Source organism: Podarcis liolepis, assembly GCF_965112155.1.
Source record: "Podarcis liolepis genome assembly, chromosome: 1".
In the NCBI taxonomy this organism is placed as follows: Eukaryota; Metazoa; Chordata; class Lepidosauria; order Squamata; family Lacertidae; genus Podarcis; species Podarcis liolepis.
Genome location: NC_139554.1, coordinates 112,425,956 through 112,442,206, shown reverse-complemented (window position 1 = coordinate 112,442,206; position 16,251 = coordinate 112,425,956). Strand labels below are relative to the sequence as shown.

Sequence of the window (16,251 nt, the reverse complement as noted above, 5' to 3'; positions counted from 1 at the left end):
AAGAAAAACGAGAAGTGAAAAGACAAGAAGAAAGAAAAAGAGAGAGAAATGATAATATAATTATCTTACTCAAATTACTTAACATGCCATTGAATTTCATCTTGTCCTTTGTCATTCCAGTAATGAAAAGCATAAATAAATATTCTCTAATTCTCTGTAAAGAAATCATATGCCTGCTTTCCCTTCTCTGGTATATGTTTAGGTGTGGGTAGATGTGGCAGTTCTTTAAGGGAAAGCCTCTTACCTTGAAACGGTTCAATAGATCATATCTGGTAAATAATTCATACATCATAAATTTCAGGCTGTGTCCCCCACTTGCATCATTTAGGGCAAACACGTCAAACGACCATTTATCAACATCCTGTAAGAGAATTTTGGGGAAAGGGGATAATTAAGGATTTGCATACATTCCCCACCGATAGGAGACAGAAAATTCAGGGGAGGGGCAGCAATTAAACTCTGTTTCATTCAAGCAACAAGCACCATTTGAGAATAATGTATGGCGAATCTTCAATGTTCAACAATGTTCAACATTGTTAATGAAGTAATTTGCACTCAATAACCTGTTTCCCTGACATCCCATAATTGTCAGGGAATCATATTGGCACCAGAAATGTTCTTACCGCAGGTCTTTAGTCTCTTGCAGTCCCCAACTTGCTCTGGGCTGAAAACCAAAATGCGTGTGGCAAAGGATTCTTGCTAGACTGTGATTCCTCATAATATAGATTTTGGGACTGTTTATTTGAAAAACACCCTCATCTCGAAACCTTTCTGCATATAAGCTACCAATTTCTGCACATAAGCTACCACTTCAAGTTAGAAGAAATCACAGGGTGGGGGTAGCCTTGCTGAAAAAGAAAACCTGAAGGAGCGTCTTCACCCCCATCGTTCAGCCCAGATACTGAGGTGCAGCTCTGAGGGTCTTCTGGCAGTTCTCTCACTGCAAGAAGTAAGGTTCCAGGGAACCAGGCAGAGGTGCCCACCCTTTGGAACACCCTCCCATCAGATGTCAAGGAAATGAACAACTATCTGACTTTTAGAAGACATCTGAAGGCAACCCTGTTTAGGGAACTTTTTAATGTTTGATGCTTTATTACGTTTTTAATATTCTGCTGGGAGCTGCCCAGTGTGGCTGGGAAACCCAGCCAGATGGGCGGGGGTATAAATAAGTTGTTGTTGTTACTGAAACAATAGCAACAATTACCTTTTTGAACAACACCTCTCAAAACAAATACATCTTACCATTCCAATAACACCTAAATTTCATCACAACTAAGCGGAAGAAGCCATACAATCACAAACCTTTTGTGAAAGCAGAAAAAAACATTTCCTTGCGTGTGTATTTCATACTGAAATGCTTAGGAAATGGTTCGCTCAAACAAGGGGTCAAGCTCAAGGCAGCAAGGCCATTGGTCAGTAATGTGGGAAACTGTAGCGCAACAACACCTGGAGGACGCCAGGTTGGGGCTGGTTGTACTATATTCCAGTAGCTAGAATATATGGGTGGGATCCAGCTCCTCGAGCCCCATCACAAGGACTTCTGTTTGAGCAATGGGGCTTCCCAAACAGCACGTGTTAGAATTCCTGCTCCTTGATTGCAGTCATGGGATTTTTTTCTATCACATGACGGTGTATGTTTTGACTCCACAGAGTGGGAAGTGACGGAGACAGGATATTTGTGTTACTGTGTTCCGTGAAGTGGGACTATTGTCCTTTGTTTTTCCTCTTTGCTGTCTGATGCTAGAGAGAGAGAGAGCCATGTTGCAGTGCTCCGTGTGTGTTTAGATGTAAATAAAGTAGATTAGCCAAAATATTGAGTTGCTGAGGTCTGTTACGCAAGCTGCGGAGAGTCTGTGGATCCCTAAGTATGCCGGTGTCTGTTGGCATTGGTCGCTGTGATGTTCGGGCTGGATAAAGCTTTTGAAGCTCCCGAACGAAAGACCAGGAGGGAGAGAACATGCCAGTCAGGTATGTGTCTCTGCCAGGGTCCTACTCGAGTGTAGAACGACCTCCTGACAGCACGTGTGGGATGGAGAGCGGGATCATTCAATCAGGAAGGCCAAATTGCTTGCGCTGCCCAAAGCAACATTTTCTCTTATAGCAAATATTTGTATGTTGCTTTCACTTACACCTGCAGTTGCAATCACAGTTTGTGCTTGTATATTTTTTGGTACATATTACCTGGGTGTAGAAATGCATTGCAAAATTTGGGGACGTTTGCATTTTGGCACGTGGTTGTTTTGGTACGCGTGCATTTAACGGCAAACCGACCAAATTTGCACTTTCTGAAACTGCACTTCTCCCAGATCCCTACTTTGTAGTAAAGTCCACAAACTGATCTCACCTTAAAAGCTGACATCACTTCAGCTGGATAGGCCAAGCCGACCATGCTAGAGGTCTTTCGATACATTCTAGAAGAAAAGAAGCGTAAATGAAACAGCACCTGAAAACTAATGGTGATGTGTTTATGCTTTGGGAGCAGTTCTGGAAAAGTTCCCCTTGCAATTTGAAGTTTGAAATTCGATATAAAAAGACCCTTAAAATCTTGTGAAAGATGGGAGCCAAAAATGTTTGCTCCCGAAAGCAAGGGAAGGCATACGCCAACTTACAATAGAATTTGTTGATATTTATATCTGATCTCTGCATTTTATGCCAATGTCCTTTCAATAGTGCCACATGCTTATCTGTTTTTAAGATAACACTTTCTTGGTCAATGTGTGGTGAAACAGAATTTTAATGTTCTGTCTTTTTTAAAAAAACAAAACAAAACATTTTTTTCATAAGTTACATTTATTACTGAACAATTGTATTCCTATTCAACAAAACAATTCCCACTCACCCAACATCAATGTTTATAACTCAATTTATATACAATTACATTTTAAGGTTTTGTTTTATCTAATTTCACCCTCTCTAACATGTTTCTTAATATATTCTGCTGTTTTCTTACACTTCAAACCCTGCTGTGGTCTTTGCATATGGGAAACAACTTTTGAAGACAGATCTGAAATCTTACTAAGTGCAAAGGCGGAACATTAAGTTTCTAGTCTATATAAAGAATTTTAATGTTCCGTCTTAGCACTTAGCAAGATTTCAGAAATGATCGTTACAGAGAGGACTAAAACAAATAAACTAACCCACCCATGAAGAAAAGAAATGTAAGATGCTACAAGCTTAACAATGGCCTGGCTTGCACATCATGGTAAGCCAAAGTATGGCTTAATAAGGTTTAGGAACATAAGACAGACCACTGATCAGTCAAGCTCAGTGTTGTCTGCTGGGTTTCTCGGGGAAGACTTTACTAGTCTGCTCAGAGATGCCAAAGGGGTCTTTCATACTCAAGTCAGATGCTCTACCACTGAGCTATGCCACGTCCTCCTTGTTCTTATAAAGCCAGAACTCACCTTTCTACAAAAATCCCTGCTTGTACAGCATGCACAATGCTTCGAAACTTTGGTTTCTCCTCTGGCCTCCTTTTGGTCATCCCCATTTTCCTCGTGAAGGTGGACGCCAACCAATCCCGTACTTCCAGCGGGACTGCATCTGACTGGATATCCGACAGCTCATCCTCTGTATCCAAGAGTCTCCTGTAAATATATATCGGGTGCATGAATCAGTATAGAAGATCTGCAGACTTCAGAATAGGAAGGGGAAAATATGGACCAGGCGCTCAAAGCTCTTAGCTCAACCCAACCTTAGCTAAACCCAACCTGCAGCAGTTAAATGCAGTATTCCATAATTCTGGATTGTGGTACAGAAAAGAACATAAAAAGAGGTCTAGTGGATCAGGCCAAAAGCCTACCTAGTCCCATATCCTGTTTTCAGACTGGTCAGTTTTCTGTTTTGTTTTTTAAATGACAATAATGATTTATTTTAAAACAAGGTATTATAATATAGCTGGAGAAACGTAGGTTATTTCAGAATTAATAAGCTAGTTTGCTGAATTCGTTTCACAGAGGTTTTTCGGCTTTTTAGTTTGTTCCCTTTCTGAGGCGGCACTTTCCTTCAGGTAAGGTAAAGGTAAAGGGACCCCTGACCATTAGGTCCAATTGTGACTGACTCTGGGGTTGCGGCACTCATCTCGCTTTATTGGCGGAGGAAGCCAGCGTACAGCTTCCGGGTCATGTGGCCAGCATGACTAAGCCGCTTCTACCCACCCCTTTAACATATCCAACTCCTAACTTTCAGTAATAGTCTTAAGGGCTCACAACCCCCCTTCCTTAACTGGGTTTTGGGAGTCTCTTCCTTCCTCAGAAGACTGGTCTTCCAGACTGGTCAATTTATGGGAACCCTGCAAGAAACACCTCAGCACCACAGTGCATCCCCACTTAAGAATGCCTTAAATGTGCTTAATAGAATAAATTAAGATCAACATCATTATGATCTAGACCATCATTAAATGGAAAATATAAGCACCTGACTGACGAAGATCGAAATCTTATCAGCAGCGTATCCCCAAATATCAAAAACAACTTTATCAGCACCCGAGACCATCCTCAGCCCGATAAACAACAAACATTACAATCTTCATTGATAATCTTGCATACTCATTTTAGGTTTCAAGACGGTTTCCTTTGGTATTCTGTTATATTCAGTTCCATTATATACTTTGCTGATGTTCCATCATCTACTCCAGGAAATGAATAATGAAGTGGGCATGAAGAGCTGCCCTGACTCTCTTCTCAGCTTGAAGAACTGATTACCTTGCCTTTCTCCAACATTGTTTGCTCTCGAAGGCCCACTTCTGCTTGGGAGAAGCAGCAGCTCAGGAGCACTTCAGCTAGCAAATGGGAAATAATATTTGAAGGACTTTGCTGTTATGATAATGGAATGATCGGCTACAAAATAGGAGGCGGGCAAGGAGGAAATAATCTAAGGCACTGGTCAGAGGATCGCAACCAAATTAAGACTACTTCAGTTGTGTTTTTGAGGACTACTTTTATAAGTATCTTGCCCATATATTTGGGGTGGGACTTTCTACCTGTGGTGGAACATACTTCACCATACTTCAGCCAGCATGGCCATACTGGCAGGGAGTTAAGAGGGTCTTGGTGCTCACCCACACCATACATTTAAAGGTGACCCTTTAAGGCACTCTTGGGGGAGGGGCTCCCTCTACCCCCAAGAATCCTAGGAATCACAGTTTGTTAAGGGTGCTGTTATGTACTGAGTTGAATAGGATCCAAAATGCAGCAGTCTGATTGGTCCTAGAACAATATTATTCAGAATGCAGCAGTCTGATTGGTCCTAGAACAATAGGGTCCAGAATGCAGCAGTCTGATTGGTCCACAGGAGCCACCCAATCCAGCTCCAGGTGGAAGTGAATCCGCAACCTGATTGGCCTACAGGAGAATCCTGGAATTAGCCAATCACATGGGGCCCATTGTGTAAATAATGTATATAAAGCAGACATTCTGGGGGAACATTCATTCCTCCTCAACACTATGAGCTGAATAAAGAGCATGAAATCCACTCTCGACTCGGAGTATATTTCACTGCTGTGGACTGTAGCTCTGTGTGGTGGAAACAGCAGTTCCCAAGATTCCTTGAGCGAAGTCATGTGTTTTAAATGTTTCAATATATGGTGAGGATCTCGCCATAGTCCTAAAAATCTGGAGGGCACCTGGTTGGCGGAGGCTGTCATGGAAATGTCTGAGCATAAAAAAGGGGAAGAACTTCTTTTAGCTTATTCATCTTCTTCTTTTTCATCCTCCTCTTTCTTCCCCTGTTTATGATCTTCCTCTTCTCTTTGTGACAAATTTGTGTCTAATGAGACCTCAGTAGTAATTCAAGCGAAAGGTTAAGAGAAAATCTAATTCCAAGGTGTTATTTGTTTCCTGGAAATTCAGTTACATCAAATGCATGCTGTGAGGTGCTGGAAGCGACGAAAAGACCTCTGCCTTCTCTTCAGCGGACACTGCAGGCAACCCCTCTATTATTGCTAATTATGGCAGGGCCTTGCCCATGGAGGCAGACTGGTGAAGCAGCTGGCCTCAGGTGGCACATGGTAAAATGCAAATAGCAGGCAACATATCATTACTGTATTTAATTGTTGTGCATCAGTGTACACACAAATGATTAGGGACACAATTCTTCACCAGGCATCAAAACATCTTCGCCCATCTCTGCATATCCTCAATGAGCCACAATAGTTGACTTGTCTGACTCCAAACCTAGCTGGCTCTTAAATGGAGGATTTGTCCATTTCAGTTCTCTCGATTTCTCCTTTTTCTAATCTTAAATTCTACATTTTCTATATTTCTGCAGCAATTCGGGGGGGACGGACGACATCTTCGTGAAAATTCTTTAGCATTTCAGCATCAATTTCTCCTAATAACACAATTTTGTATGGATCTACACACCGGGGTGGGGGGGGCTCTATAAATAAGTCAGAAATTAAATCATTATAACCACTGGCGGAGGAAGAGGGGGTGGGGGAGCGCACCACCCCTGGCAGCACGATCCTGGCAGGGTTCCATCGCGGCTGTGCCCCCACCCATGCTGGGCGCCCTGCCCCCGTAGGTGGCGTGCCACGCCACCAGGACGCGCGCCAGCCCCGCCCCCGCCTATTTTCTGCCCCCGGTGCTAGAGCATGAAGCTCCGCCCCTGATTATAACAGAAGGAGAAAAAATGCTATGGAATATCACAAATAATTTTTTTGCTCTCCAGCACCATCTGGTGCTGCATGTTTACAACGAATTCAAAACGCTTTTTCTTTACTACACTAATGTGGTGGGAAGTGGGAAGCCTGTGGCTTTTGCGGAGATTGATCGACTACAACACCCATAACCTTAGGCCATTGGGTTGCGCTGGCTGGGGCTGATGGGAGTTGGAGTCCTGCAACCTGTGGGAGGTCCACAGGTTTGCGACGCCTGCTTTTAGGGGGTTTCAAGATAGGCTTCTCTCATTCTTTACAGGAATGTGTTACAATCCCACACTTTGGGATATACAGGTGCCCAGCAGCCCCAGCTGCAGGCCAGCAACATTCTCAGCTCCAGATCTGTGTTCTTCTTGTATGCAGCTGGTCAGAAGCATTAAGATACAAATGATGGCTACAGCACAGACCCTCTGAGTGTCCCTATTTTCCAGGGACAGTCCTGGATTTACAGATGCCATCCTGGTTTCTAAATAATAATAATAATAATAATAATAATAATAATAATAATAATAAATAATTTATTTATACCCCACCCATCTGGCTGGGCTTCCCCAGCCACTCTGGGCGGGTTCCAACAAAATATTAAAATACAGTAATGCATCAAACATTAAAAGCTTCCCTAAACAGAATATCCTGCTTTCCCTTAGGACGTCCTTATTTTCACCAGAGCAATGTTGGAGCATGTGGTGAGATGTTCCTAATTTCATTGGAGAACTCTTGGAGGGTATGGAGTTATGCGACCTCTGAGCCAAGGAGATAAGTAACTATACAACATTCAGAAGACATTTGAAGGCAGCCCTGTATAAGGAAGTTTTTTTAAAAAAAATGTTTAATGTTTTATTATGTTTTTATATATGTTGGAAGCCACCCAGAGAGGATGGGGCAACTCAGTCAGATGGGTGGAGTATACTACTACTACTACTACTACTACTACTATTGAATAGGATGTCCCTATTTTCATCAGAGAAATGTTGGAGGGTATGCTACAGTTTCAACTTTTAAATGTAAAGTTTCCGATCAAAGAAACTTAAAGTTTGGAATTACTTTGAATCAAATGCATTTCATATCTGCTGCCTCCCCCAACCTTCAGTAACAGGAAAAATACAATCAGGCCTTATTGATTTTTCCACTAAAAGCTATTACTTTCTAGGCAAGTGGGAAACACACATATTAAACACATAATGGGGTCTGGACTAGCCAATTGTTACCCATTCTTATTTTGCTAGCTGGGGACTCCTGAAAATTTAACTCTTGTGACACAGGCCAGGGATTTACCTAGGCAAGTGCTCCCCAAATGCATCGAAGCGCTAGGCTGGCGGAACTGTGTAAAATGTTTCATTTGAATGTTCTCCTTGAATTTTGGGGAATATTTTAACAGTTCCCATTTGTGGTAATATAGCAGATGTTTTAGAAGAATGAAGAAGCAGAGGAGGGACAGTGGGGACTTTGCAAGCCAGTCTGAATGATGCATTTTGATATCCGGCTATATTAAAAAGGTCTGGGGAGCTGCTTAATCAAAGTACATTCTGAACATTCTGAACCACATGATCTGGAAGCACATCTTTGAGACTAAAAGTTTCAGAAGTGCAGCGTGAATTATCTACTTTAGCTCAATGTAGGGCCCCTGTTCCAAGCAGAAAATGCATGAATGTGACTTTGCAAAGCCAGTTCATAGGGAATGTTTCTATGAGGTGAGAAATCTGTCCTTCTTCCATGCTTCTTCAATTCTTAAATAAATTCAGAAGTATTTTAATATTTAGAAGATGGATGTTTCTCGGAGAGAATCAGTGAAGCCATTTCAGGCACTGGAGTTTCTGCCTAGAAATAACTATATTGTGCAGAGTGCTCAGCTGGGATCTGGGAGACCCAGGTTTAAATCTCTACTCTGTCACGAAGCTACAACATGCCGCCACATATACTCACAGTAAGAAACTTATTTTGGCAATGGCTTCATTTTTCAGCTTGCGGCAGTATCTTAGAGAAAGGCACATAGTACACACAGGTGGCTGCTTGAATCAGTTGGGGTGAGGGGGCCAACCAGTGTTGCCCCCATGCTGATGAAGAAGAAAGGCTGGCCATTGTGACCTCATGTTGACCCTGCCTGCCAGAAGAGTGACAGAATCATGTCCCCTACAGCTGATTCTGCCCACCTAAAGGAGGAGCGGCCCCATGTGCCCCTCCCACAGTTAGTATGGTATATTAGAATAATGGGCCAGGATTTGGGAAATCAAGGATCAAATACTCACTCGGCGTTGAGGATAACCTTGGGCCTGCCACAGTCTCAACCTAATCTACCTCACAGGGATAAACAGGAAGGGGGAGAGCCCAAGCTTTATATGTCACCTGGAACTCCTCGAGTGAAAGGTAAGATCTAGATGTAATAATATGAATATAAATAACAGTAATAGCAATAGTTATGTTACACAAAGCTCCAATCTCTGAGGGGTGAGAGACTCCAGGGCTTCCAAGCACAGGAACAAAATCTTAGGAACCGAGGTCCCTTTGCTGCCACCCCCAAATATTTGAGGGTGCCAGGGCCCCCCAAAGTTGAGGGGAATTCTCATTCAAATGATGTTTGTGTGCCATGTCATGTGATCGATTACGGTATGCATGGTCCCCTCCAATATTTTATTCAAGTTGACACCCAGGTTCTAAGTGCTTTTCCAGGGTTCAGTTTTCTTTGAGTGAAGGTCAGTTGAAAACTGTGGTGTCTTTAGAGTCAATATGGTTTTATTTACACATATAGCATAGGATGGGAAGGGAGCTCACGACATTAACACCCCACAAGGTCTTGTTCCTCAATTTGCAACAGCTTTAGATCCAGCACAGAGCATGTCTCTGTCTCCTTCCAGCTCTCATGCACCATTCTGGCTATTGTTCTCCTTCATAGCAGCTAGCAGCTCAATGAAGGAAAGGAGGGGAGCTTATTCCCTTTCCTAGAAAGCGCCATCACTAATCTCATTCTTTGAGATGCTGATGAGCAGTTAACTGGCCAGCTAAAGCCTTACTTTGACAATGGGACTAGAGCCAGCAGTTTTCAATCTGTGGGTCCCCAGATGTTGTTGGACTACAGCTCCCATCATCCCTGAGCTCTGGCCTTGCTAGCTAGGGGTGATGGGAGTTGTAGTTCAACAACATCTGGGGACCCACAGGTTGAGAAAGGCTGGTAGACTGAAGGTACAGGATGGGGGACTCAGGGTCCGTCCAGACTGACCCCCCCAACTCATAATGTAACAACAGCAACAACAACAACACTGGTGCAAACAGAATAACTATAGGCTATGACAAAAATTTGACTTGGACAAGAGCACAGAAATCTGTGTATGATGCAGAATTGTTGGATAATGGCGTCTACTCCTTTTCTATTAATTTTCATTTCTCAGCAGAGGTCAGTGGCGTAGCGTGGGTTGTCAGCACCCAGGGCAAGGCAAGTAATGTGCGCCCCCAACCCGTGGATTTTAGCACGCGAGTGCGAGCGCGCCCCCCCAGATGTTGTGCCCGGCCCCCCTGCACCCCCCACGCTACGCCACTGGGGCTGGGGGCGAGCGAAGGAGCCAAGGACACCCCCCCAAAGGCTCAGCAGGAATTTATTAAATTTATTATTTGCGGAGCCCCCGCGGGCCGAGGCAGCCAAAGCCCCCTCCCCTCGGGCGCCTCCCCGCCCCCTCCTCTCCTTGGGCTGTAGGTGGAGCTCCAGATCCGGGCTTGGCGAGCGCCTCTCCTCCTCCCGGCCGGGTCCGGGGGCTTCCAGCCGTGCTCCGTCCTCGCCCCCCCCCCCGCGGCTGAGACTTGCGCTGAGAGCCGGAGCCAGCAGCGCCCCCTTCTGCCGGGAGACCCTCGCCCACCCGCCGGCTTCCTCTTGGAGGGTTTTGGGGAGTGCAGGGCACGGCAAGGCCCCTCGGAGCTCTCCTCCCTCCCAGTCGGCAGAAGCAGCCACCGCCTGTGGCTGGGCCGAGGGGATGGTGGTGGTGTCGGGGTGCGGAGGCTGCCCGTGCCCGGCCAGGCGTCGGTGGCGGCGTCGGCACTGCTGCAGCGGCTGCTCCTCCTGCGAGCAGTGAGTGGAGCGCAGCCGCGGCGGCGGGGGGGGGGGGCGCGCGCGCTAGGGCGCAAGGCTGGTGGCGGCGGCGGAGACCCCGACGGAGGAAGGAACTTGTCCCTTCCCTCTGGACTCGTGCCCCCCCCAGATGTTGCACCCGGTGCGGCCGGCACCCCTGGCACCCCCCACGCTACGCCACTGGCAGAGGTTACAGGAAATCACAGACAGGTTGTTCCTCTTGTTCTCTTATTTATTAACTCCAAATGTATCATGTTTCGTGTGCGCATATAATAAACAAGAAAGTCATACAAATCACACGTATCACACTTACTATATAACAAGGTTGGTTGGCTTCCTGGAATTATGAAAACACCAGACCTTAAATTTAATAAGGAAATAGGACCAAACACATACTCCAAATCCAAGTGATCCTAAAGATGTTTTGGCAGCCACACTTGGGAGAACATTCCATTCGATACAAAAATGTTGAGAAAGTCAAGACTGTGAAATGTAAAACTTAGGTAAACACGCTGGAAATTGGTCTTACACTAGATACAGTTTCATTGACATGGCTACCCTAAACATTATTTCTAACCGTAAAAATGAGACGCATGAAATTAGCTGTGAAACCATTTCAATAGAAGTTAAGTATGTACAAGGCTTGGGATGAGGGGGAAAAAAAAGACTTTCTGCATGTGTACCCATACAGAAAGCTAATTAATCACAGATGTACTGAGAGACAAGTTCCAACGGTCAGAGTAATTGAACAACATGGAGCACCTTCTGTTCCCAAAAACATCTAATTCTATTGAACTGAGAATAAAGATCACAAAAAGGCACCGTTCAACATGGTTAAGGACATTCTAGATTCTGAACTCAGAGGAATAATTCAAATATTTAGAACTGACCTTCTTTTTAGTGTTCAAAGCAACGCACCTACATTATCTCCAAAATGGATGCTGGCCTAAGGGTTACATTACCAATTTATTTTAGTTGTGACTTGTGCAGATGTGATGTAACTCAGAGAAGTCCTTCCAATAGACAGGTGGTAGGATGAATGGAGAGCTAGATGAATATATCCAGCCAGATTCAGTCAATTGCCCCTAGTTCTGTAGACCTACCTTGTTTCGTCAATGTATACAGCCTCCAGGACAGATGCAGCATATTCAATATTCTTCTTCAAATCGACCACATTAACGTCGCCTTTCTCCAGCTGCTTCACCAAACATCTTAATCTGTAAAAAAAACAAAAACAAAAAAGCTGGGATTATTCGAGGCAAAACTAGTTGTCCTTTCCAAAACAGTATATTCCTTCATCTTCTGTGGAAGGTGGTTTCTGACAATGGGTGTTATTCGACTAAGTTTTACACCCATTAAAATTATTGAACTTTAGTGATGAGTGGTTCAGACATCCAGTGCTATCAAGCAATGCTCCAAGTGCCTCTGCAGTCGTCGATCTGACAGCTCGATACAGGGGAACCACAACGTAGAAGCTTGACCCCAAAGGGAAAAGAAATGTGAGGTCTCCAATATTTATATGATGTATGGGAAACACACAGGGGCAGCAGAGAAGTGGTGTGTGTCAAATCGGAAGCATAGCTTAGGTCCATTAATTTCAGTGGGTCTACTGTGAGTAAAACTGAGTTCAATACTACCTCATATACCAAAATCCTAGACATAAAACTGGAAGGGACCCTAAGGATCACCCAGTCCTAGTCCAACACCCTGCAATGCCAGAATATGCAGTTGTCCCATATGGGGAATCGAACCTGCAACCTTGGCATTATCAGCACCATGCTCTAACCAACTGAGCTATCTAGGCTGACATAATTTTACCCAGAATGCAGGCCCCAAGTATACTCCATTGTACACCTGGAGCTCCACTACGTGTATGATTGTGGCATCTGAATATAGACTGCATTTTTAATCAAGGCATATATTGGCTTATATCTTGATCAGGTAAATGGGCTTAGACTTTCAAAAGTTTCATGCCATGCAGAAACCAGCTGGCTAAGTACTTTGGCAGTTGTTTATCTTCCTGCTCTCCTGAACAAGGGCCTCCCTGATTTATAGCAGTAGCAGGAGACAAGTTTCTCAAAGTTGTAAAAGCTGGAATTACAGGCTGAAGACCAAGGTTACACAGACCCTACATAATTAAGAGTTTGGTAAACAGTAAAATAAAACCATGTGCCTTAAACTTGAGCCTAAGGTCAAAAGGTCAAGAGCACATGGAAAACAAGCAACTGGCTGGAGAAGGGGGGGAAGTGTGAAGAGGGGAAGAGGCTTTTTTCCTATTTTATTTTGAGGCTGTAAACTGTTCCTTCCTTTTTACTTTGAGGAAGTTTAAATATGCTGGCTTAAATGTAATTATGCAAAGGATTTAAGAAATGCTAGATTTATCCTGAAATTAAGTCAGCCAGCCCAGCCCCCTGTCAGACAAGAAGACGCCAATCGAGCACTTATGACAAATGGCTGTCAGACCTTTGTTTAAAGACCTCTAAAAGGAGATATTTCATTGATGATGCATGAGAATATGAACCCGAGGTCTCTGACATCTGTTCAAGATAAAAATTTAAGATTAACCATTTGTTTTAGAAGGCAATAGGGCAAGGGGGGCAAGAGGTGAGCTGGTAATTAAGATTCCTTGTTGAGACGCATGTAAGATATATTAATACTTATTTGTCATTTATAGATGTAACAATATATAGCTCTTTGTGTTCCATATAAGGACAGTAGGATATGAGTGTATTTTTGTGATTGGTTATACCAATCAGCCAATAGGAATTTCAACCAGGCTGATGGGACAGAGGCAGCCATAGGAGGAGCAAAGGGGGCTGGATTAAGGAAATATAAGTGCTGGCCATAATGGCAGGAGGCCAGGCCAGAGCTTGGTAACCATATACCACTGTGCCTCTTATTTATTTGTCTGACAAATAAATTATTATTTTAATTTCTCTGTTGCTGCGTTGAATATTTCATTCCAGCTAAGCGTTAACCACAAGCAGGGTGCTACATTTTATGGTGCCTGCGACTCGGATAAGTGGTCTGCTGGAACGCAGCCCCTTCGCCTCACTGGACGGGGTACAAGAGAGAGGACAACTGTGCCTACCCAGCGCGCACTGGAAAAATTTTTTCCAGGGGAACGCAGCAGTCTCGTCTGTCTGATACCCTGCCCACTGACGGCGACGGACCGGGGGGGACCAGAGAAATAAACAGGGAACCAGCTAAGGGTAAGTGCACTAAGGGGTTTTGGCCCTCCAATTAATTGGGAGGAAGAGAAGTCCTGATCAAACTTCTGCGTCTCAGTAAAGGGGAACTGAGTACGCTAGGTGGCTGGGTACATCAGATGGTGATCTGGTGTAGGGAAAAGGGAAGAATGGGAGGTAGTGTGTGGTGAAGTATCTGGCGCATTGCATGTGTGAGAAAGTACAATGTGTAGCTGACCTAAGTGTGGAGTGAGTACTACTTCGTTTCCCAGTAAGGTGTGTGTGTGAGTGACTGAGTGGATACTTCACAGGGCCATACAATGGGAGTTGGGGGTTCAAAGGGGGGAAATACACCTTTTGAATGTATGTTAAATAATTTTAAGAAAGCCTTCTCAGGGGCATATGGAATCAAAATGACGCCAGAACGCTTGAGAACGTTATGTGAACTAGAGTGGCCAAAAGAAAATACTGAATGGCCATCTCAAGGAACCTTTGATATAAATTTAGTAAGCAAACTTTGGTCTAACATCGCCAAAGAAACTGGAGGGTGCCCAGAACAATTTTCATATATAGATTCTTGGCTGAGCACATTAAATAAAAATCCTCCATGGATAAGGGAATGCAAAGTCCAACGATGCAAATTATTGGCTGTAAAAGCCGAAGCTAGGAAAGGAATCTTGCCAAATAAATTCAAACCCTCCACCAGTTGTAACCCCAAGGCAAGAAAGTGGAATGAATAATGGGGCTGGAGTCACAGAACTTGATTCCTTGATAGATTATGATAAATATCTTCAGAAGGCATTGGAGTCCTATAATGAAGCCCAAGCAGAAGTGGTTATTCCACCTGTGAGTCCCAGTAGAACTCCATCTACAGTCTCCTTTAGTGGAACAACTGATTGCCTACCCCAAACCCCTGTACATCCAAGTCCTAGAGAATTATTACAGAAGTTACAGGGAGACCTTAATCGGTCAGCAAGCAATACAGCCGGGCGTATAAAGCTGCTAAAAGAACGCCTTGGGACAAATACCATCCCCTATGATTTGAGGTCCCTAGAGCAAAGCGAAGAAAAAGGTCACGTAGTAGCCCCTCCAGTACATTCCATTCACAACTACGGATCTGATGAATTGGAAAACACCCCATCTTTCGCAGAAAAACCTCAGGCTATGATGGACTTGGTGACCTCAATAGTAAATACTCATAGTCCTACTTGGACAGATTGTCGCCAGCTCCTGAATACTCTCTTCACCACTGAGGAAAGGAGAGACATAATTGAAAAGGCACAGATATATTTGCGTGAGCAGGCCAGAGTGGGAAATATTTATAATATTGACCGTCATCTCCAGGAAAACTTTCCCTTGGAAGATCCTAATTGGGATCCAAACAATGCAATTCACCTGGCCAGGCTTACCACCTATCGCCAGACGCTTGTGCAAGGTATCTGCAGGGCATGCCAGAAGCCCACTAATATGTCTAAAGTCTCAGGAGGGTAGACGTGTTACCCATAACACTGTTTCGTGTTCGGTGCACACCCACAAAAAGACTTAAGTTGTCACCTTTTGAGCTCCTGTATGGGAGGCCGCCCTCCTTTGTTCAGGATATTCCAACTGACCTCAAACAAATAGGAGAACATGTGACACAGGGACAAGTGCAATCTCTCTCCCGTGTTTTTGTCTCTCTCCCGTGTTTGTTTGTTTTGTTTTGTTTTTTTATCTTAACAGGTGGGCCCTCGAGCGCACGCCGTGCAGCATTGCCAAGCCAATTCATCAGCTCCAGGCTGGCATAGCATATAGGTGAAAGAGTGGAAACGTGATCCACTTGCACCTAAGTGGCGTGGACCTTACACCGTCTTGCTCTCTACTCCAACAGCGGTGAAGGTAGCTGAGGTGACCCCCTGGATTCATCACTCCCGTTTGAAGAAGTCCGAAGGCAGTTGGACGTGCAAAGGTGACCCCTCTAATCCTTTAAAACTGACTCTCTCCAAAAACCCCTGTATCTAGCCCTACGGGGAACGGGCTAGGTCACGGGCAACATTAGACGACTGGCCTGCTGCAGCCACAAACCTGGAAGCTGGCTGACCTGCGCACGCCTGAAGCTTGAGGAGCGTCTGAACCAGCGGCTGTGAAAGGGAAGATTCTCTTATACAATTGATTGACTGCCCCCTTGTGGAACAATTATCAGAGATATTACACATTGGGGATCCTTGGGATATATGTTTTGGTCTTGGTGGTTCCCCATTCCTGTCACTGGGGGAATTATATTGGGACTAATATTTATGCTATCACTATTACCAATACCATTAAATGCCATTGGTATGGTAAGCGAAATGCCACACCAAACAGAAGTACAGAAT

General features: G+C 44.4%; 1 protein-coding gene and 1 long non-coding RNA gene across 7 annotated transcripts in view; one reads left to right on the top strand and one right to left on the bottom strand.

Moving 5' to 3' along the window:
- The window catches only part of PDE1A (phosphodiesterase 1A), a 156,158-nt gene that overhangs the window by 29,833 nt on the left and 110,074 nt on the right, over window positions 1-16,251 (bottom strand). For all 6 annotated transcript variants that reach the window (XM_083496395.1, XM_083496398.1, XM_083496397.1 and 3 more), the window contains exons 2-5: window positions 11,816-11,929; window positions 3,405-3,587; window positions 2,345-2,411; window positions 245-361 (exon numbers count right to left, since the gene is read on the bottom strand). In XM_083496395.1, the coding sequence (XP_083352521.1) occupies window positions 245-361; window positions 2,345-2,411; window positions 3,405-3,587; window positions 11,816-11,929 (481 nt within the window). The remainder of the gene's footprint in view (window positions 1-244; window positions 362-2,344; window positions 2,412-3,404; window positions 3,588-11,815; window positions 11,930-16,251) is intronic.
- On the top strand, window positions 9,911-11,364 carry LOC310704396. Its single transcript, XR_014524766.1, has 2 exons — window positions 9,911-10,046; window positions 10,902-11,364. It is a non-coding gene; the product is annotated as an uncharacterized lncRNA (long non-coding RNA).